The sequence below is a fragment of the Perognathus longimembris genome, chromosome 17 (assembly GCF_023159225.1).
Source record: "Perognathus longimembris pacificus isolate PPM17 chromosome 17, ASM2315922v1, whole genome shotgun sequence".
Classification (NCBI taxonomy): Eukaryota; Metazoa; Chordata; class Mammalia; order Rodentia; family Heteromyidae; genus Perognathus; species Perognathus longimembris.
The window spans coordinates 14,166,169-14,188,205 of record NC_063177.1 but is presented as its reverse complement, the minus strand read 5'-3'; the positions used below and the strand labels follow the sequence as shown (position 1 = coordinate 14,188,205).

The 22,037-nt window shown below is 47.4% G+C and overlaps 1 protein-coding gene and 1 long non-coding RNA gene across 5 annotated transcripts in view; one reads left to right on the top strand and one right to left on the bottom strand.

Annotated features, from left to right (window-relative positions):
• Positions 1-22,037, bottom strand: part of Tom1l2 (target of myb1 like 2 membrane trafficking protein) — a 139,069-nt gene that overhangs the window by 9,297 nt on the left and 107,735 nt on the right. For 3 of the 4 annotated variants that reach the window (XM_048366143.1, XM_048366146.1, XM_048366145.1), the window contains 7 exons: positions 21,628-21,744; positions 12,741-12,874; positions 10,353-10,401; positions 9,766-9,889; positions 7,025-7,142; positions 5,920-5,995; positions 2,881-2,946 (listed from right to left, as the gene is read on the bottom strand). In XM_048366143.1, coding sequence (XP_048222100.1) covers positions 2,881-2,946; positions 5,920-5,995; positions 7,025-7,142; positions 9,766-9,889; positions 10,353-10,401; positions 12,741-12,874; positions 21,628-21,744 — 684 coding nt within the window. The remainder of the gene's footprint in view (positions 1-2,880; positions 2,947-5,919; positions 5,996-7,024; positions 7,143-9,765; positions 9,890-10,352; positions 10,402-12,740; positions 12,875-21,627; positions 21,745-22,037) is intronic. The other variant, XM_048366144.1, reaches the window with a different exon arrangement.
• Positions 4,675-6,132, top strand: LOC125365875. Its single transcript, XR_007213748.1, has 3 exons — positions 4,675-4,864; positions 5,833-5,835; positions 6,118-6,132. It is a non-coding gene; the product is annotated as an uncharacterized LOC125365875 (long non-coding RNA).

The window sequence follows — 22,037 nt, the reverse complement described above, 5'->3', positions numbered from 1 at the left end:
CATGAAGCTCTGAGGGGCCAGGGTGCTAGTTACTGGCTGAGATAGGACTGACTTTCTTGCACAGGGATGTAAAGCCTTAGCTACATAAATCTGTTCTGGTCAATAGATGTCTTAAGTATTCCAACAGGGTCAAATCCCTTCTAATCATGCAGGTGCAAGGAGACTCAGACCAAACATAGACTGACATGAAAATATAACAGAGGCTGAGAGGGAGGAGCTCCCTTTTCTAGGCTGGAGGAAAGGGAAGAGCCCTGGATAGAGAAGGGTGCGAGTCTTAGGGGACTAAGCATCTCTGTCCTGTGGCTTTAGACAAGTCCTCAGGCACTTGGGGGGCCTCAGCATCAATCTATTAGATCAGAGACTGGCCTAGAAGATCCCTAGGCGGCCTGTTGGCTCTGAAACACCATGGTTAGCATGGTCTTGGGCACTGATCCAAGTGGCAGGCTGGCTCAAGGTGTCTGAAGAAGACTATGTTGGACAAGGGAGACAAAAAAGGAAGAAAGATGTGAAGAGAGACTATAAAGGCAAGGCTCATGTAGTAGAGTGCTTGCTTAGTATGTACAAGGCCCTCAATGCTCTGTAGAACTGAGCACTGAGGGCCTTGTACAGCTCTATTTTGTGGGGAAAAAGTTGAATCTTGTGAAGAAAGAAGCCAGAATAACAGGGTGATTGCCCTGGTAACCTCTATCTGCCTAGTCAAAGTGAAACAGGCCACTCACATGCTGGGGGAGCAGATTCAGATCTGGATAGTAGGCAACTGCTCTGCTGTTGGTTCTTACCTGGAGGGTAGGTAGGGCTGAGAAGAGGTGCTGCCATCAGATCAGCACAGACAGTGCTCTTTGTGCTGTGTCTGGGAGTCTCCTAGGGTTACTGTGTAGGAGGGACCTGGATAGTCCTAACTTTAAGCTAAGTTTTGCAGCAATAGGTTTCTCTTCACAAACCTACTTTTGCTCTTGCTCTGACTTATATTTGTTCTCACCAGGACATCTTCTCAGCTCCAGCCTGAAAATAGGAGCTGCCCCTAGCTGACCATCAACCAGAAGCAGCAGAGAGATTCAGGGGCCAGGGAACCAGGGAAGGATGAGCCGCTGGCCCAGCACTAGCTCATACAGAACTTGTTTTAGTTCAGCTAGCAATGGACCTAACTTTTGTGCTACATATCCACACAGCTGAAGTCCCAAGAGAGGAAGGCCCTAATGAGGCACTCTTCCATGGATTCCCACAGACTCAAGTCCAGCAAGAAGACCTACCCATTTGATTTTCAGTGTGACGAGAGCAAGGGTGCAGTGCATGTGTGCTACTTTGAGGGTTTGTGGAACTCACCCTCTAACACTTCAGCCAGCCAAACACAGGGAAGTGTCTAGAAGCCTCTGGTCTCAACCAATAGTACAAAAAGTTTCCATGTAAGAATTTGTACTCAAGAAGTCCGCAAAGACTCAAGGTTTCTACACTATGGGAAATAAGGCGAAGCAATTAATAAACATTATTTTAATCACTTGAATATCATTAAAAACTGCAGGCAGGAGGGTGAGGCACCAGGTTAGATGTTAGTTGGGTTTATTTCTGAGAAGTTGGAGACTAGAGCACTACATGAGGACAGGCAGTAGGGAGGCAGCCTGTGTGGGCAGAGGCAGATGCTAACTGCCAAGGCCACACTCTGTAGTTTGAAGGGCAGTATCCTTTTTTGCAGGATTATTAGGCACAAGATTACATGGGCTGGATCTTCCCAATTTGGACAGTGAAGTACACACAGTTTCCAGGAACCTGCTGTAAGGTAAGGGCCTACTTTGTTCCTGAAGAAGCCTGTGAGGGGCCTGGCCAGCCTACCTTCTGAGGAATGGCTTCTGATGCAGGAACCACTGCTTTCTCATTCAAGGAGAGAGAGTGCTGCTGATGTAACTGTGGTGGCCTGAGTAATATTGCCTTACATAGACAGATGGCCTTTGTGTTGCCTTACCTGGACACCTGCTTGTCTTGGCCCTTCTCCTGACCACATCCTGGCCAGTGCCCTGGGGTGGTCCTGTGTCTTTCTCATCCCACCCATCTGGAAAGCAGAGGCCCATACATCCTTGTCTGTCACCAGCTCTTCTCTGCATCCTCACTCACTCTGGACCCACCACATGTACCTGGAGCTTTGGCTCTATGTTGGAGGTGAAGTGGTCACCCCAAGACAGCCCAGGACAAGGTCATCATCTCACCCAGGGCTATCCATCTGGCCCAGGACTACCTGAGCAGGTAAGGTAGTAAGACAGTCCCTCCCAGGGCTCTATTCCACAAAAGTACCTCTACTTAAGAATTAACTGTGCTTAGGGAATTAAGTTCTCCCAACTTTGTCTTCTTACTCTACCTCAACAGTTGGTATATTTCTATAAGAGGCCTCAAGTCCTTTGAGGAGCTTAAGTGAACATAAATAACCATTATAAAAGCCCATCAAGCCCAGGACTGCCAAATTCCCTTTAGGCCAGAGGGGGCTTCATCTACTATCCAGATGATGAGTCTGTTCCCTTACAATGGTGGCCCCATCCCCAAGCACAAGCCATAATGATTGTGCTTATCCTGGAAAAATGAATACTGCCAGAGTTCTAGAGATAGTTAAGAGGAGGGAAGGGCCCTCCCCTCACTCCTGCTAGCATAACACATCATTATAGCCCAGGGCCATGGGACTCAGCAAAAACCCAGAGGTGTTTCTGGGACTGAAAGCCTGAGGCTTTAGAAGATTATATACAGATAGGAGGGGAAATTTGGCACCCCTGTCAGAAGGAGCGAGTGCGACTGTATCCCATGTGATCACAAGGGCCTGGCAGGTGGCAAGAGGAAGGCACTGTTACACAGGTAAGGGGCTGGGGTGGGCAGCGGACTTGCTCAGCTGTGGCTCCTCACCATTCCTTGGGACATGAGCCAGCTGTCTATGGGCTCCAGGTCAGAGTCCCCACCTTTCCCTCTCTGCTGGGCCAAGGACAGAAAAGTCCCAGAAAGAAAAGTCACAGCAAGACCCATGATAAAGAAGTCATAGCACATATTGTGGAAACAGAAAAATCACTGTTCAGTTTTGACCATTATTTCTGTAAGGAAATGTGACCAGATGCTCCCCAGCCCCCACCCAGGAAATGTCCTCTTACCTGCTTGGAAAAGAGAAGAAAGGTTTAGTAGCCATGAATTCCATCAGGATAATAAATACTACTGAACATCTGGAAAGTCTTTGAGATTGCAAGAAGTTACCCTAGGCTGCTTCTCAAGCATTTAGGAATGCCAGAGTGAGCAAGAGATCCCATGGAAAAATTCAGTTATACAAAACTATTTCTACATTTTTCTTTTTCTTTCTTTGCCAGTCCTGGGCCTTGGACTCAGGGCCTGAGCACTGTCCCTGACTTCTCTTTGCTCTGCCACTTGAGTTACAGCGCCACTTCTGGCCATTTTCTGTATATGTGGTGCTGGGGAATCGAACCCAGGGCTTCAAGTATACAAGGCAAGCACTCTTGCCACTAGGCCATATCCCCAGACCCTCTACATTTTTCTTATTCCTACATTTTTTTTCTTTTCTTTCTGGTAGTCTGTATGTTCTTTTCCTAAACTCTTGACTTGAATGTTGAATTTGGGTATATTCTTATTGCCTACTTACTTAATTTTGTGTGTTGGGAATGGAACCCAGAGCCTTGAAAATGCTAGGCAAGAAGTTTACCACTGAGTTACATCCCTAGCTCTATTCCCTTTTAATTAAATTAATTAATGTTTTATGTGCTGGTCCTGGGGCTTAACCTTGGGGCCTGGATGCTGTCTCTGAGCTTTTATGCCCAAGGCTAGCACTCTACCACTTGAGCCACAGCTCCACTTCCAGATTTTTGGTGGTTAATTGGAGATAAGTATGTCACAGACTTTCCTTCTCAGTCTGGCTTTGAACTGAGATCCTCAGATCTCAGCCTCCTGTGTAGCTAGGATTACAGGTGTGAGTCACCAGTGCCTGGCTACTGCCTTTTTTAAGTGGTAGAGATATTTATAGTAGGAACAGCTGATGTGATAGGATCTTATTGTGGAGGTGTGAGTGTACAACATGCTCTCCTTCTTTATGTGCTCTCAATTTGTCTCTTGGCCCAGTTTTCTTTTCCAGGTCAACATGGCTTGGGAAGAACCAAGACAGCCTTAGGATATATGTGTAGACACACACTACACAGGCACCTTGCTGAGGCTGTGCCTAGTCCCAGTGAGCAGTAACCAGAGAAACAATCTGCCTACCACCATGGGGCAAACCTGCTAGAGTCATCGAGACCTTTGAAATTAAGGAGCCAGGCCAAGCCACATACTCAAAGGGTAAAGGGTGAGAAGTCATCCACATCGCCTGGACTTGGACCCAAGCCTGGGTACTGATAAGAGCAGGGGTGAGGCAGGACACATGTTGGCATGATGGAGCTGTAAGCTTATAGAATGTCCCCCGACCCATAAGCTCTGTCCTTGGCAATGTGACTCCGCCCCTGGCTACCTGAGGGGCAGGCGGAGCACCTCCCACCTTAGTTGCATGAGGGTATAAAGACCCCCCTAAAAGAGAGTTCAGGTGCCATTTTCCTCTCCTCTGTGGGAACTTGGCCTTGCCGGTCCTGATGGCAATAAACTCTTTTGCTCTATGTGACTTTGTCTATGGTCTGTGGTTCTTCTGGGACAATTTTCCTTTCAGGAGCAAGCCAGAATGGACAGCAAACAGCCTGGCTGGTGGATAAAGCTAATCCAGGCCAGGCCAGGGCCAGGCAGGAGGGGGGCACCCTCACAAGGAAGTATGCTGGAAAACCTCGGCCTAGCTCTCTAATGCCAGGTTAGGTGTGAGGACAGTCTAGGTAATGAGAAAATGAGCTATGACTTGTATAGATGGCAAAGAGTAGGGTGCTGAGAACGAACTCAAGGCAGCTGGCCAGTTCTTCTGCGCCCCCTGGTGACAAGTGCAAAGGATGCACGTCTTCAGATCAAGTTGGCTGGGCAAGCTTGGGAGTTCCTTTCCCAATGGGCAAACTTTCCCATGACATCAGGCAGAAGCCAGACAGCCTGTCTGGGCCCATTTAAAACAGGACTGCAAGAGGCAAGGAACTGGTATTTGGGAAGAGACAGCCCTATGCAAACCTTCCTGTCCAGTAGATGGGTAGGTACTGCCTCCTTCCAGCCAGGCCGGGCGGGGGGGGGGGGGGGGGTCCCGGCAGGAGTTCCAGCTGTCATGACAACCCTCCTCCTCCCTGTCCAGCAAACATGGATGCACTCATACATCTCTAGTCAGGCTCACAGAGAAAAATCTCATAAGAAATATTAGACACTAATGCTTTACCCTTCTGTGATTTGAAGTTGTATAGATACCTTGGCTGCATTTTGGGGATGCAAATGCTATCCTTCACTTCCAAGTGTCTCCCTACTTGGCTTTGTTTTTTCCAAGCTTGGAGCTTTCCAGGGCGGCCTCCTATCCTCCTCCAACCTCTCTAGCTCCCCAAACAAGTCCTGACCACCAAACTACCTTCTATTAGCATTGGCTCTTGGTCATCAGAGTGGCTCAGATCAGCATTCATCTTCTTTATGAGGGTGATGCGTACTCCCAAGGTCCTGTAACATGTGAGGTCTCAGTCCTATGTGTTCATAGAAGAACAGGAGCCATGAAGCTGGAGTCACCTAGGGTAGAATCCCCACGTGCTTCTGCTCTGATTGTCCCTTGGTTTGTCTGCTGCCTCCCTGGGTTGGTTTCCTCGTGCATATTACAGGAGTGTCACCTCAGAGTGTGGGGAGACTCAATGAGGCACTACTTGGTGGTACACAGGTACTCTAAGTATCTCTATGGTAGCATGTCCTGACTGTCTACATAAGCAGGCAGTGCCGAATTCTCCAGCCAGCTTTGCCAAATGGTTTGCCTTTCCCTCCTGAAGACTCTGGGCAGAACAACAGTTGAAGACCTACCACTTCCGAGTTCTGTTTCCGACTGTCTAATGCAGAAGCGAGTCCTCCAACAGCCTGGGGATCCTCGTAGGTAACCCTAGAGAACAGTGGTAGGAACAGATGTTAGTTCTTCCCCCATTGATCTCAGGAGGTGGGGTGGAGATCTGTAATTACTTTCTATCCCTTGGCATCTTGTGTGACCTTGGACTTGGGTATAAGCTGAGGGTTCCTGCTGTCTCCATGCAGTTGAAGCAAGGAGGCTGGTTTTAGCACAAGCTCACCACTCAACTCCTCTGGGACCTAAGATATTGTATGTTTCAAGGTTTCTCTCTTGAATAACAATACAGGGCCCTCTCTGAAGTTCAATGGCAGGATGTCAAATGTGCCCTGAAACTCCTCAGAGGGAGGGGTTTACATAAAGGCAAAGTAATATTAATTCTGATTTTATAAGCAGCAACCGCCTTTAGGCTAAACAGAAAGCTCAAAGCATGTTCTATGCCTAAGACATAGAGGTTTGTATATTTTTGAATCAACTCCTTTAATTTCATATGGCTCATCCTTGCCAGAATTATTGCTGGAGAAGCCTCTGCCCTAACCACTTATTTCCAAAGCTGAATCTTTTTATTTGCTTGCAATAGAATCTCACTCTATAGATCAGGCTGGCTTCAATCTCTTGGTCCTCCTGCCTCAGCTTCTCACACGCTGGAATTATGGCTATGCACTACCTCGCCCAGCAGGCAGTTGAATCTTACTACTAGAAATCTCTGGGTCACTGTCTGGCCATAGCCTCCCAAGCCTGAACTTCTCCTGAAGGTGAGGAGCTTGAGCGAGGCAGTGCCTGCATTCATAGCATGGGCAGGGAAGAGAGAAATGTAGTCTCTTGTGACTGAAAGAAGAATGACATCACAGTCAGCCCTAAGGGCAGAGGAGAGTGGAAGGAGGGGAGCTGGAATTCATTCAAAACCAGCAGTGAATGCCAAGTCCCCACAGCTATATTTTAAAGTTCCTGGCAGTCTTGGATCTGTTAAATAAAAAGCTTCTTTGTGATGGCCCGGGACCAGGCCTGGGTCCACTCTCCCTCACCCTCCGATATCTTTTGATAGCCACTGGAAGGGGCCCCACATACGTCTTACGCTGCTCTGCCAAGGAGTTCCCTCTGGTCTGGGCAAACATGTCAAAGCCATCACGAGGATTGCACTGTTGGAGTGAACTAAGGGTGCCACTGACGCTCTCTGTCCCCAAGTCTGTGACAACAAAACAAGAGGCAGGTGAGAACAAAATGTGAATTATGAACCAGGTGGTGGGCTCCAAGGCCAGCATTTCAGTTGGTGGGTTAAGGGCCTACAGGGGGACAAGGATATTCTCAGCACTCCTGAGACAGAGCAGGCTGGGTGGGGGAACTCAGGACAGGCACTGCCCCTAAGGCTGCTCAAGGAGAAAAACAAGAGATTGAAGTTAGAAGGGAGGCTACTGGCAGCGAGAAGGCAAGGACGAGGGCCACCACACTTCACCATTCCCAGTAGGACCTTGTCAGAGTGCTCCATCTTCATTTAATCACACTGTCTAAGGACTTGGGCTACTCTTTCATTTGTTTTGTTTTTGTGCTGGTCCTGGGACTTGAACTCAGGAGCTTCCCCTGAGCTTTTTTGCTCAAAGCTAGTACTCTACTACTTGAGCCACAGCTGCTCTTCTGGCTTTTTTGGTGCTTAACTAGAGATCAGAGACTCACAGACTTTCCTGCTTCAACTGGCTTTCAACAACAATCCTCAGACTTCAGCCTCCTGAGTAGCTAGGATTACTGGTGTGAGCCACCAGTACTCGGCTTCATTCATTTGGCAGATACCCTTTAGGTACTTGCCATGTTCAGAGCCACACCTCAAGGAGATCAAGGTAGAGTTCGACATGTTTTTTGGCTCAGGATCTCACTAAATAACTGAATAGGTAGGAAAGAGACATACCTGTGCTGTAGTACTTCAATATTTTCCTTTGTGTATGTGTGGGTTTGTGTTTGGGGATGGGGGGAGGCATACATACACTAGTACTGAGGCTTGAACTCAGGGTCACATGCTGCCCCTTAGCTTTTTTGCTCAAGTTGGCACTCCACTTGAGCCACAGCTTCACTTCTAGCTTTGTAGTGGTTAATTGGAGATAAGAATCTCACAGACTTTCCTGCCTGGGCTGTCTTTTGAACTGTAATCTTCGGATTTTGTCTCCTAAGTAGCTAGGATTATAGGTGCAAGCTACTGGTGCCTGGCCAGTGTTTGTCTCTTGAGTTGAGAGAGACTTGAAGTCTACACAAAAGTGAGTAAGGCTATACTGAGGGGAGAAGGGAAAAACAGAGACAAAGGAATAGAGTCTAAAACGCCAGGCTATATGAAATGCCAACACTCACAGAAGAGTGAAAGAGGAGGCTAGAAAGGCAGAAGAGAGATGGCTGGGGAGCCTCAAGACATTTTTTTGGGGGGGGGGTATCAGTCGTGGGGCTTGAAGTCTAGGCCTGGGCACTGTCCCTAAGCTCAAGGCTAGCACTCTACCACTTTGAGCCACACTACCACTTCTGGTATTCTAGTGTTTAATTGGAGATAAGAGTCTCATGGACTTTCCTGCCTGGGCTGGCTTTGAACTGAGATCCTCAGACCTCAGCCTCCTGAGTAGCTAGGATTACAGGTATGAGCCACCAGCGCCCAGCTTCAAGACATTTTTAAGAAGGGAGGTAACAGATTTTTTTTTTAAATTTTAGGTATTAGCTCTGGTGATTGGTTGAATTAAAGGCAAAGAAACATATTTGGATAGGTAAATAATGGCTACAGCTACAGGAAGTATTGAAACACTAGAATTACAGCAACTAACAGACTACTAAATAAATGGTTAATTCAGCTGAAATTAAGTTGAAAAGAGAAACATTAAGAAAAAAACAGAAAAAGCAAGGTAGAAGAATTTTGAGGTTCATGCTTGTTAGTATGTCAATATTATAGTTTTTGTTATAAATTGGTATCCTCTGGTATAAATGAATATATATTCATATGTATATACATATGAATTTATATGTATATAAGTATGTATGTGTATATGTATATATGTTATATGCATACTTTCACTATGGAAAACTAGAGTTTTTCTTTTTCAGATAATGGAATACTTTAGATTGCTGGTATAGTTTGAGGAGGGCAATTAAGTTAGTGCTTCTACTTCCTGTTTTCCAACCCACTGCAGACATTACCAATCAATCACAGATGCATTTTTTTAAGGCCCTGATGTGGCTTTAGCATCCTTTTCAATTGGTATTCTAAGAAGCTTGTGAGGAGAAACCATTTTGTCATCCTCAGCCTAGGTAATAATGAAAAACATATCACTTCAAGCTCAGAGATTATTTCACCAAAACAAAGTAGTTTTCTTTTCTTTTTTTTTTTTAAAGGAACAATTATCCAGGTGCTGGTGGCTATGTACTAATTGTACCTACTCAGGAGGCTGAGATCTGAGGATCATGGTTTGAAGCTGCCAGAGCAGGAAAGTATATGAGACTCATATCTCCAATTAACCACCAGAAAAACCAGAAGTAGCACTGTGGCTCAAGTGGTGAAGTGCTGGCCTTGAGCAAAAGAACTCCAGGGCAGTGCTCAGGCCCTGATTTCAAGCCCTATGATCAACAAACAATCAAACAAACAAATAAATAAGTTAATAACTTATAAATCCTAGAACTTCCCCTATCTCTGCTTTCCAACACAGACTTAAACTTCAAATTTAGGGTAAGAAATTAAGGAGCTGAAGGTGATACATTTGGCCAGGACTCAAGAACACTTTCACATGGATTTCCCAAAAGGCTCTCTTCTAGCCTCCCAAAAAAGAGAAAGAGATTGAGATACTCACCTAAGCCTGCGAGCTGAGAGGAAAGGGAAGATGGGGGTGCTGTGCTCCCCACCATGGGGCTCACCACAGCAGGAGAGCCAGGACCCAGGTCTATTAAGTTGTCTTCAGTAACTTCATTTAGTACCTGTCAGGACATGAGATAGGCAGTGAGACTCAAACCCTTGGGTTGGCTCTGAGGTAAAAGCAGGTAGGGACCTATGCTATACTATGCTTAAGAAAAAGCATCATCACTACCCAACACAGATGCAAGGTTGCACTTCTTATCCACCTTTAGGGTCGACAGTGGGCCCAGGCTGCCAGTGAGCCCCATTCCCTAGTCTCCTCCCCTTCCCACTTACAGGAGGCACAATGAGTCACCGGGCTGGTGACTGCCCAGGGAACTTTAAGCAGGTATCCTGCTACCCCATTGGGGTACCTGCTAGCTCTCCCCCTGTCTTCCTTTAAACAGAGCTTGCCCTGTAGCTACCTAAGCATTTGAGAACCTATATTTAAAAAGGAACAAACTAGAAGAGAGGCCCAACTAGGGTAGCTCTCTAAGGTGTATGTGGGCTGCATGAGGAGATGGGGGAGGTATGAAGGACACTTACTCCATTGCTGGTGTTCTGAACTGATCGGCCCGACCTGTACCGCTCAAACCTAACAGAGAAGGGAAAGCAGAAGTAAGGAGTGTGCAAAGCCCTGCTGGCCATGCTCATGATCTTATGAAGAGTGCAGGGAACCTAAGAGAGGTCAAGGTTCCTGTGAAGGGTGTGTTTCTCTATGTGAGGGTCCAGCTCCTTGAGTTGATATCTGGGAGGAGGGGTTGGCTGGGACCTGGAGGCCACCAGAAGCATCTGGTGCTCCTCTGGCCTCTGGAGGAGCAGTTATCCCAACCACTTTGCCTCAGGCATCCCATATATCTGTCTATAAAACCAGGCTGAAACTGTATATCCTTCCCTACTTCAAAGAGCTCTGCTAGAGAGCAATTAGCTCTGTGGTTAAAATGCCCCTAGCTCAGTCTTTGCAAGAAAGGAGCAGGTAGAACAGAAATAGCTTAGAAGAGGGTGGCACAGGGCTCTGGTCACAGCTGGAGGAAATGCTCACCAGGAACTGTGAAGAGCTTTGGGCTGCTTCCTATCCCTATCTGGGGGCTGTCAGGATAGTAGGGCATCTCCTGTACCCAGAGTGAATGTGTGGCTGTAGATGGGGGCAACTGCAGAAAGCATTCCTTCTGTCACACCAAGCCACATGAGCAGTTGTGAGGATCACATGGGGGACAGTAGACCCTGTGCTGCATCATATTTAAAAGCTTCAAATGCCATGAGCAAAAAGGCTGCCAAGTGACATTTTCCAGCCACAGCCAGAGAAATCAGGCTTTAGAGATGTATAATGCTTTACATTACCCCTCCCCCATTGTCCCATCAAGTGCCTGGGGACAAAGGATCCTCAGGAAGTACAGTCTGGCTAGTGTGTCTAGGATGATGTTAAGAAAGACTTGTCTGGCCAGGCATGGTGACACACACCTGTAATCCCAGCATTTGGGAGACAGAAGCAGGAGGATTATGAGTTTCAGGCTGGCCTGCACTACATAGCAAGACCCTGTTTCCAAACAACAAAACACCACCTCATCAAATAAATAATTAATTAATACAAATCTGGGCTCTGGTAGCTCACACCTAAAATAATAGCTACACAGAAGGCTGAGACCTGAGGATCACAATTCATGGCCAGCTGGGGCAGACACATCTATAACTCTTACCTGCAATTAGCCAGCAAAAATGGAAGCATAACTCAAGTAGTAGACTACTAACCATAGGAAAAAAGATAGGTGTTTTAACTGTTAAAACCCAAGCCCATCTAGTGTGAGGAAACCATGCAGCAAGACTAGGGAGTGGTAGGTTTTAAGCCAGGGCCTTCAGATCTGCTCCTGTCCTTGGATGGATACACTGGAGGTTGATGGGGAGGGGGGCACATTCCTACTAGCAGAGTATCTTCATCTGTCAGATGAGCACAGGGCCACCAAGCCCTACTGACATAGTCAGAAGCTAAGACTACTGTAGGCATGACAACCACTTTACCTTCAAGCTCCCAAAGTGTAGTGCAAATACAGTATCTGTCTTCTGACCCTAATTGATGCCAAATCCTGTTCTCCTGACAAATCAATGCAGTAAACTGGTGCACAGAGCAGCCAAGATTGCAAATCTCCACGGGATTCAAGCTGCTGTCAGGTCCTCTGGGGCCTACTCAAGGTCTTTTTTAGTCCCGACTTTGGGTCATCAAGAAAGCCCAAAGAGTATTCATCAGGAGCAGGGATAGGAGCTGTGCTTATCAGCATCATATTTAAAACTAGATGAGACATGTTGAACTTTGTCCCCAAAAATGCTTTGGAAAAGGAGAGGAATTTGCAGGTTTGTTGGTTGATGCCTCAAAGTGATATGGCTGCAGAAAGAACTGAAAGAATGTGTCTCCTGAGTAGCAGTGAAGGAGCAGCAGCATGCTGGCACTCCCACCCTGCCTGCTTCTCCCCACAACACTCCAGACAGGCTGACATTTACAAAGATCTTTTTTTCAAGATGGAAAAGAGGAAATCCTTTTTCTTAGTAGAGTCCCCTCCCCCTTTAATCCTTTTCAAATTCAAAAGATCATCAAAGGAGCAGGTGTAGCAGCTCCAGGCCCAGACAACCCCTCCTTTCCCTAGTCCTAGCTCTACCTCCCTGCGGCTGGGGTGCTGGGGGAAAAGGCAGAGCAGCTTGAGGCTTACAAAGGGCAGAGCTGAGTTCTGCACATCAACTACCTGCTGCTCAGTTCTCAGGAGAACAAGAAGCATTTTCTCTGTCATCTGGGGAACAAATTAGCATCTCTGATGAGTATTTTCCAACTCTAATCTTTTCCCAGCTCTCTTTCTTTCCCTCCTCCTTGCTTATGAAAGAAATCTCTCTGTTATGGCAACAATCTTTTCAAGTGGAAAAAAAAAAAAAAAGGACTCTGGCCCCCACCTCTCATAGCGGAGGAAGACATTGTTGAGGTCGTCATTGACGTGCAGTAATTCCTCAGTGACCTCCTCATTGGACACGCGGGAGATGAGCTCTACGATGCGGTGCTGCATGGCCCGGCAGGTCCTGTTTAGCTCCTAGGGAACACACACACCTCTGCACAGCCTGCTGGGAATGCTTTTTGTCACATTCTATTGCCTTTGAAAAGATTTGTACTGATTCTTTAAAGTCACGGAAGGAGTACATGCTTGTTCATAAAACCAGACGTGCAGAGAATGCAAAGTAACAGCTCCCACCTCGCTACCTCCCCTCCTGCCTTGGAGGAAACAAGTACAGGGACAAATGTGCACAGATTCGTACTGTTTTGGTATATGTTTGTACAGATCATTTTAAAAGATAAAATAATGTGATTCTCGGTGGCTTTTTTTCCTCAACAAAATCTTCCAAGCCCTCTCACCATTACTTTCCTCATTCCTTTGTGTGTGTATCACAACATGGCTCATGTTCTGCTACTGTCTGGCACGGGGTCTCTCTTTTTTAGGCTAACCCAAATAATAGAACAATGAACACTTTATACATATCCATACATACTTGAACAGGTACTGTCATGGCATGAGTTTGTCAGAAGTGCAGTTTCTGGGTGACAGAGCATGTATGTTATTTAGAATATCGATTGGTAATAGTAAAAGCTCCTCTGAAAATATATGATCAGCTTATTTAAATGGCCAGTAATGGCATAAGATTGTTTTATGACTACATTAGGTACCTTTGGTGACATGTCTATCACCTTGCTGTCTTGGAAGCTCTGCAATCTCCCTGCTGGTCAAAGATGACACTTGCCACGGCCCAGTCACCATAGAGGTCTTCTTGTTTAGAAGCAATATCCCCTTGAACATGGCTTGGTATCCATGATTCAGCCCTGACCCAGAACAGCTGCCTCCCTGGTGCTTTTGTTTGAACTTGTTTGTGGGGCTTCTTCACACACTTGCCAGGCCCCACCCTCTTGAATGCCAGTCTGAGGACATTACCCAGGAAAGAAATGCCCGGCCGGAAGGGTGGCCCCTCAGCTTTCCAGACTACTAGAAATGCCTTGGAACAAAGTTCCAAGCCCCAAGGGACCATCAGGTTCAAGGCAGGTGAGATGCTGTCCCCCTCTATCCAGACCCTGGGGAGAGCAGATGAGTCAGTGAGCTCAGGGGGTAAAGAAGGGAGTCACTCTTCCTTCTTGCAGCTGAGTCTCAGAGATACGTCAGCTTGAAAACATGTCTGGCAGAAGTAACCAATCTAGTCCCAGCAGGCACAGGAAATCTTTGCTTAGTTCTTTGTTTTGTCTCATCAGCTCACTGTCCTGGCTAGAAGGTCTTCTCTCCTACCAGACAGTAACCTACTTGAGAGGGGTATTGTCACTTAGCCATCTGTGTATGCCCTGAAGCCAGGCACTGAGCCATACACAGTGAAAATGCTCAGTGGTTGTCTGCTGAATTGGATCATTGAGATGGGCAAACAAGCAAAGCAGGAAACCTAGGGTGCCCCTTCTGCAGGCTCCCTGGTTCCCAGTACATAGCTCCCACAGGCAGAATTACCATCACTGAGCTCCCAGTGGGCTTCCCCTCAGACTGCAACTCAGGTCTCTCTTCCCATCTCTGCAGTGTCATGACTGATATATAGGGGGCACTCTCCAAGAGATCTTAAGAGAATGAGTGAAGGAAGGTAGTCTGCATTCCTTCTACCCCAAAGTACCAGCACTTCTTATTTCACTGCTGCAGCATGTGTGTCCCATGCCTGATCCTGCAGGTGACAGCATGGTGAGGCTCTCAACAGGTTGCTTCTGCTCTTTCTCTTCCCATGGTGTTCAACCTTGGGGCTCCCTCTCTGAGAGTGGGAGGGAACAGCTGAGGAATGAAGCCTAGCCGAGGTGGATTGCCCCATGATCACCTCGGTACAGCTGTATTTATTGGAACAGAAGAAACCTCGACTCAGGCAGCTGGGTGCACACAAGTTTGGTGCTCCTCTTGACCAAAAGCTTCCTTGGAGATTCCTTGACTGTGTCTGCACCTTGCTGGGCCTGTTTCTTTGGTCATGTTAATGTTGCCCTTTGTCCTGGTTCTACCCACTGCACAGTCAGAATACTGCTGTCAGTCTCTTTGATCACTGAGGAAAGAAGCCTAGCATGTGGTTCTCTGAACAGACTCTCCTCCTAGTTTTGGAGAAGGCAGTGTCAATCCTGAAGCAGGCTCTCCAGGGCCCACACTCTCCAGCAGAGCCAGACACCCTACCCTCAGGCTCAGGACAAAAAGCACAGCCTTCTCTGGTGCTTATGGCCAAGCAGCAAGTGCTGGTTGGAGAAGGGAAAAAAAAAAGTCCTCATCAGAACTGCAGGCCAAGAGCTAGGTGTCACACCAATGAGTCAGGAGACTGGGGTATATTGTGAGAAACAATTCCAATGCTCTGCCGAAGCTTGGAGTATCACTGCCTAGAGCCCAAACATGCTTCAGATTCAAGGATGGCAGGTGGCCTTGGGCACCCATTACAAGGCTCAGAGCCCTAGAAGTTGGCACTCCCAAGCTATGTCCCTTCTTTTCTATCTACTCCTATGTATCCTTTAGAACCTCAGGTTATTTCTCTACCCCAGTACTTAATGATATCAACTTTATTCTTTCTTTGTCCCTCTCTCTTCCTCTCTTCTTCCTTTCCCCCTCTCCTTTCCTTTCTTCTTTATTGCTAGTCCTGGGTATTGAACTCCAGGCTTGCACACTGTCTCTGAGTTTTTTGTTTGTTTGTTTGCTCAAGGCTAGCACTCTCACTTGAACCACAGCTCTACTTCTGGCTTTTTGGTGGTTAACTGTAGATAAGAGTCTCACAGACTTTTCTGCCTCAGCTGGCTTCAAACAGCAATCCTCAGATCTCAGACTTCTAAGCAGCAAGGATTTCAAGTGAGAGCCACTAGTGCTTGGTGGTAAATTTTCAAACAAAGAAAAATGAATATACCATCACCTATATCCTGATTTTTACCACACCGCTCATTTATCCATACCCCCATACACTGGAAATGTTTTCTGGGGACCCCTACCCATCTCTTCTCCCTTAAGACTCCAAAACATTGCAGGTATAGCTCGACAGCATCTTAGACTGTCATGAGAAGTCCTACAGCAGAGCCTCCAAGTGATGACCAGATGTACCCCACCCCAGAAAGCAGAGGCCCAGGACAGGAGCAGGCTGCCATATGGCAATCAGGTTTAGATGGGAGTCATGCAGAACTCCTCAGCAGGCTGCAGGGAGTGTCTCAGAAACTTGGCTGCAGAGCCAGTACAGTGGCTCACACCTGTAATCCCAGTTATTCAGGAGTTGGAGTAAGGAGAATCGTGCATGGTTCAGGGTCAGCCCAGGCAAAAGCTTAAGACCTATCTGAAAAACAAGCTAAAAGAAAAATGACTAGGGGCATGGATGAAGTAATAGAGAGGCTCTGAGTTCAAACCTTAGCGTTGCAAAAAAAAAAAAATCAAACACACAAACTAGCAAGCCAACAAAACATAGCTACAAATTCCCCAAGCACCAGGTTCCCTGGAAGGTAGTGGGCAGGGGCCTGTTTCTATCTTTTCCACAGAGCCCCAACCCAGATGGATGATGGGGAGTGAGCAGTAGCAGCAGACTGACTGGTTAGTGCTCTCCACTTCTCCAGGACTCTAGCTTCTCTCTGCATAAACTAAGAAGGCTGCATACTTCAAACCTGAAGCATTCTTCAGAATGCCAGTGAAGTGACCCAGCAACCTCCAGGGTGCCTGCTCCCCAGCAGGCGAGGCAGCTCTGCTCATACTTATTTTGTACATTGTCATACTCTGTAGAATTCTGTTTGCAGAGGAAAGGGTTCCATTACTTTCAAAACCTTTGGAAAGTGCTATAAGGACTTCTGCAGCTCTCACATTATGACCTCAGCTTGGAGACTCAGGAGATAGGCTGTAGTCATTTAATGGACAATAAGCCCTGGAAATTTTTGCCCTGACCTTGCAGTTGCCTCTTTCCCACTGCTCTCCTATTGGGGTGGTGGCTGGAACAGTTTGCACTCTGCAGTCTCACAGGTTCCCATTCTGAAGGAGCATCTCAAGAGCTTTTTCAAGTGCTCCACTTAGAGACAGACCCAAAGACCATCCTGGACCTTCCATGTCAGGCATCACTGCTCACAGAAAACTGTATCATCTTGTGGCTTCAACCTTTATTTATTTTTTAATCATCTGTCCTGTGTATTAATAGGCTTCAATCTTTTAAGTCATGACTGAAAAAAAAAAAGATGAACCAGAATGTAAAGATTTCTGCTACTATTTCACTTGCTAGCCACCCACATGGCATCTCCAGTGTCATCCACAGCCAACTCCACAGCAAATGATTAGAGATTCTCTCAGTCTCCCTCCACCTCCAAACCATCGGACAGTGACTCTTGTTTGGACATAAGAGCCAGCAGCTTCCTGGGGTAACCCTTTCTGAACAAAGGCTGAGCCAGGAATTCCCACAACACCTCAATTCGACCTTTGGTCTTTTCCTATCACCTCTCTCTTTTCCTCTCTCCTCCTCCCTCTCTACCACCACTTTCTTCTTCTTCCTCTTCTTCCTCCTCCTCCTTTCTTTTCCTTCTCCTTCTCTGTGCGTGTGTATGCACGCGCATGTGCACGTGTGTGTGCGTACGCACATGCACACCAGTTCTGGGGCTTGAACTCAGGGCCTGGACACCATCACTGAACTTTTGTGCCCAACCACTTTGAATCACAACACCACTTCTGGCTTTTTGGTAGTTAATTGAAGATAAGAGTCTCATGGACTTTCCTGTCAGGGCTGGCTTCAAACCTTGATCCTCAGATCTCAGCCTCCTGAGTAGCTAGGATTGATTACGGTATGAACCACTGATGCCCAACTCCTATCTCTTCTTAACGGAGGGCGAGAACAGCTGGTCATTTGTGCAAAAACCTTCATCTATTAGAACATCTCACTACATAGCCTCTCTTTTCTAATTAATTAATCATGATGCCTTCATCTTCTCTTCAAGGGACAGCTTCAGCTGTACCTCACAAAATAGTCATTTTTTTCCCCCTTCATCTTTATGGAGTTCCTCTGAACCCTCTCTTGGTTTGAAGGAGCATGGAATATAGTCTTGAAGGTCTGTTTTATTGCTGCAAAGGAGATGGGAGGGAGAAGAAAATCTATTGATGAGAAAGCGGGAATAATGAAGCTAAACAAGTAGATTTCTCTGGAGAGAATGCTGTGGCCATTCTGTTTTTGTTGAAATGAGATGCAAGAATCAACGAAGGGAGGGGGTGGATATACCATCTGCTACTTGAAGAAACAATGTGGAAGAAGCCTTTTATTATCTGATGGACAGCTACATAAGAATGTCTTTTTTTTCACCATTGGATTAATTAAAAAGGTATTATTGACTGAAGACAAAACTCAAAAGGGCACTGGCTGACAGAATCAGGATCTTTCAAGATCCCAGAAAGTGGCACTCAGCTGCAGGCAAGGGCATACCCTTTAGCAGGGAGAGATACAGCTTTGCATTTCAGACCTAGGCCCGGTGTCCATGCATAGGATGAGGAAGATACAGCCATACATGGAAACAGAGGGGGGTTTCAGTTGATAGAGGCTCCCCATTTGACAGTCTGTTTCCTGCGATGGGCTGCCAACAGCCACACCAGTTCCCCACAGACACTAGGCAGTGGGTGGGGCTTACAGCAATCTTCTCATACTTAAAGATGTGACAGAGGAAGTCTTTCTATTCTATTGTCTCCAATAACCCACGTCAAAGCTATAGGGAGACAGGCTTGAGCTCAATGTGAGAAGGGCTTTCCAATAATGGTCACAGGAGCTATGATGTGTGGAGGACTTGTCTCATGCCAGCCTCTTTCATGTGAAACCAATCACTCCTGGAAACTGAGGAAGGAGAAAAGAACTTTGGAAAGGCTTGTGCCTGGCCTGGAGTCAACTCAGATCATTAGTGGGAAGGCCAGGATGTGCACCCTGTGATTCCTGCGCAGTGCTCCCTGCCCTGTTGTGTTGTTTCCAAAGTCTAACCAAGACGTCTCCCTGAAACAGAAGTGCTTTCATGGGCCTATCAGGGAGGATGAAAAGAAAAACAGGGCAGGAACTAAACAAGATGCTTCTAGTTGCCCAGCTCTCTCCCAACTCAGGGAGTGGAGGGTTTTTTTTTGACACTTGGCCTGAGAAGTGCTGCTGTGTCTACTTCAGGCACTGCCTATCTTTTCCTCACAGGCTCCAGTGGAGCTGAAATCATGGAGTCAAAATCCCAGCCATCCGCCCAGGAGTCCCCAGGCAAATTGCTCACACGCTTCCCTGCTGCTCTCACCAAGCTGTGGGAGGATATGTCTGAGAGAGATTTGCCATGTTCAGAAAGCAATCAGGACCTTACCTGACCAGCTGACTAGCCACAGGTGCATCCAGGGGGCTGACACCTCCAATTGCCTCACTTCCTCCCTCCCTCCATCTCTCAGCCAGCAATTTACACTCAGTCAGTAGCAGCTTTTGTCAGCAGGGACATTTGGGTTGGTGACAAATGGTCAGAATTTGGAGCTCTGGACTGCTTCTGCCCTGAACAGCACTCTGGCTATCCTCCAGCTTGGCTTAGGGGTCCTGGGGACAGATTCTGACCTCAGCACTTTCCAAATGGACAGTGGCATTTTCCCATGTGGAGGGCTTGCCACTCTGTGTGGCTCTGACCCTTGGGAGTCCCTGTCTGCTGGCTTCTGCCTGCCAGACAGAAGAGGAGGGAGGATGGCAAGTACATGGCCACCAGCCAGGAGAGCTGAATCTGTTCACACAGAGCTGCCTACTCCTGAATCTCCTGTGCTCAAAGGACAGCCTCCCACAGGCACCCAGACTCGGTCTTTTTCTGCTTGATTTATACCATAGCAGTGAGGGCTGGTAGGCTTGGAGTTGGAACAAAACCGAGGGAAGAAAAAACGTCATGGGAAGCAGCCTATTTTTGAAAACTAAGCTGATGCCAGGAGATTAGGTTCTGTTTGTCTTGGCTGATGGGCTTGTTTGAAAAAAAAAACACACACACACACACCAAAAAATACCCACAAAAAAACAAAAACTAACAGAGAGAGGGGGGCAGATTCCTGCTGTATGGGTCAGCTCTGGCTGTCTAGAAGCATCTTGGCTTTAAACACTCCCCACCCCCCACCGCCCCCCCCACCCCGGCAGGAGCACAGCTCTGTCCAGAACAAACTCCCCTGTCAGCAAGAATTGCCATGCTGACACAGCACAATGTTGCCACAAGAGGCCCTCTCAGATTCTGGACTGCTCTCAGATTCCTGTGCATGGGGGTAATGCCTGGCAGGGTCCTCCTGTGGGCTGGGGTGGAGGTGTAGTAAAGAGAAGTAACCATGGAATGCAGCACATAGATAGACAATGGCCCTTCTGAGCCAATGAGCTAATCTACTGTAGGTACTGGAGTCAGGTCTTGGAACTGGGAAGAAACCATTCAGGGTTCCACACTGAGGCTGGGTAAAGGGTATTTGTCTCTGTTTCAAGAGCACCATGTATCTAAGACCCTCATCAGTGAGCTCTTTCCCTGCCTGTCTTCTGCACAATGCTGGTGCTCCTTCAGAGTGCTCCAGTTCTGGCTCTCAGTGGCTCAGTTGGGTGCTGGGCTCAGACAAGCCTCCTCCCACAATTACCCCATCAGAGCTGATGCCTTACAGTGGGGAGGGCCACTCCCAAAACCAGTTTGAGGCCAGGCAGAACCAATAGGTAAGACCATAAAAGCCAAGCTTTCAAGGTAGCCAGTGTATACCTATAATGGGGTGGGAGGTATAGCACTCAAGGGGCCAATACTGATGACCAGGTGCCAGATGGAAATAGCACAAGCCGTAGCTGATGTGGAGTCCAGGGTCAGGAAGGTACACTGTGAGGCACTCAAGCCAGGCCACCAGGTCAATATGGCTTTTGACCTGTCCACTCACTCATTTGTTATGCCTCCTTACAGGAAAAATTTGGCACTTGTAGTTCGCAGCATTTCCCCCCCACCTACCTGAAAGTCACTGCTCTGAGGGGCTGTACTGCCACCATTTTCTACAAATGGCAATGGTTGGAAGCTAGTGCGGTAGGGATCTGGTCACCAGCTCTAGGCCTGGCTGGCCAGGGAAATTGGCCTGAAAGAACCTGATTATTCTGAGAGTCAGACTGCAGGTGGCTGTTTCTGGACCCCTTCTTGCCATGCTCAGGGTCTGTGGGGTGGGCTAAGGTGTGGCTCAGTGGGACAGAGCTTGCCAAGTCTATACAAGGCCCTGGGTTCCATCTCCAACACTGCAGAAAAGAAAACTGGGTAGGGTGTTGGAGGCAGCTGCTCCTCAGAAAGCACAGTGTAAGGCTCAGATGGGTATCCTCAGCAGCTGGAGAGAAAATAAGAGCTCTGAGTTCTCTTCATTTTCAGGAGCTCCTGCCTTGGGTTGAGGAACAATGGGAAGAGCTCCTCCATGCCACGAAGGCCAAAAAGGCTCTACTGCAAGATGTTTATGTCAGCAGAGCCACATATAAACTTGTACACAAAGCACAGTCTCAATTAGATTTAAAATAAAAGAGCAAACAGTCTGACAGAAAAGGCATCAAAACATCAACAGTCCTGTAGAAGCTTGCTTGATTTTTTTTCTTTCTCTTTCAATGGATATGTGCTCTACAATTGCCACCTTATAGTGAGGGGAAAAAATGTTATGAGGAAAATGAGAAGGAGAAAAGGCACTACTCACTTCTTCCCTGGGAGCAAGTGAGGCTGAGTGTGGGCCAATGTGGTCTAAGTCCCTGGTGACCACCTTGCCATAAGACCATCAGTCTCACAGCTGTACATCCAACTAGGCTCCTGCCACAGTATGCAGGTTCTCCTCACCTGCAGCAGCTCCAGATCAGATGAATCCTCCTGTCCAGGGACCATTTCTGTTAACATCTCAGACATGACTTTTGTGTTTCCCCGAACAACATCCAGCTCACTCCGCAGCCTGGCAATCTGCAGGATGGAGGGTAGGAGAACAGGGAGGAGAGATCAGTTAGATGCATCTGGAGGACCAGAACCAGTGCCCCATAGGTTGGGTAGTCCTAGCCACAGTAAGACTTAAGTCATACTTCTCAATCTGCAGCCTTCTCATCTCCTTCCACTCTGACTAGGAGGGCTGGCAACTTGGAGAGAACTGGATCGGGAACCAGGCCACCTCAAGACATACCTGTGGAGGCCCCAAGGACCTTCTTTGCCTACAGCAAACATCATAAAACAATCAGCATAGAAAGGTCCATTGGTCCTGT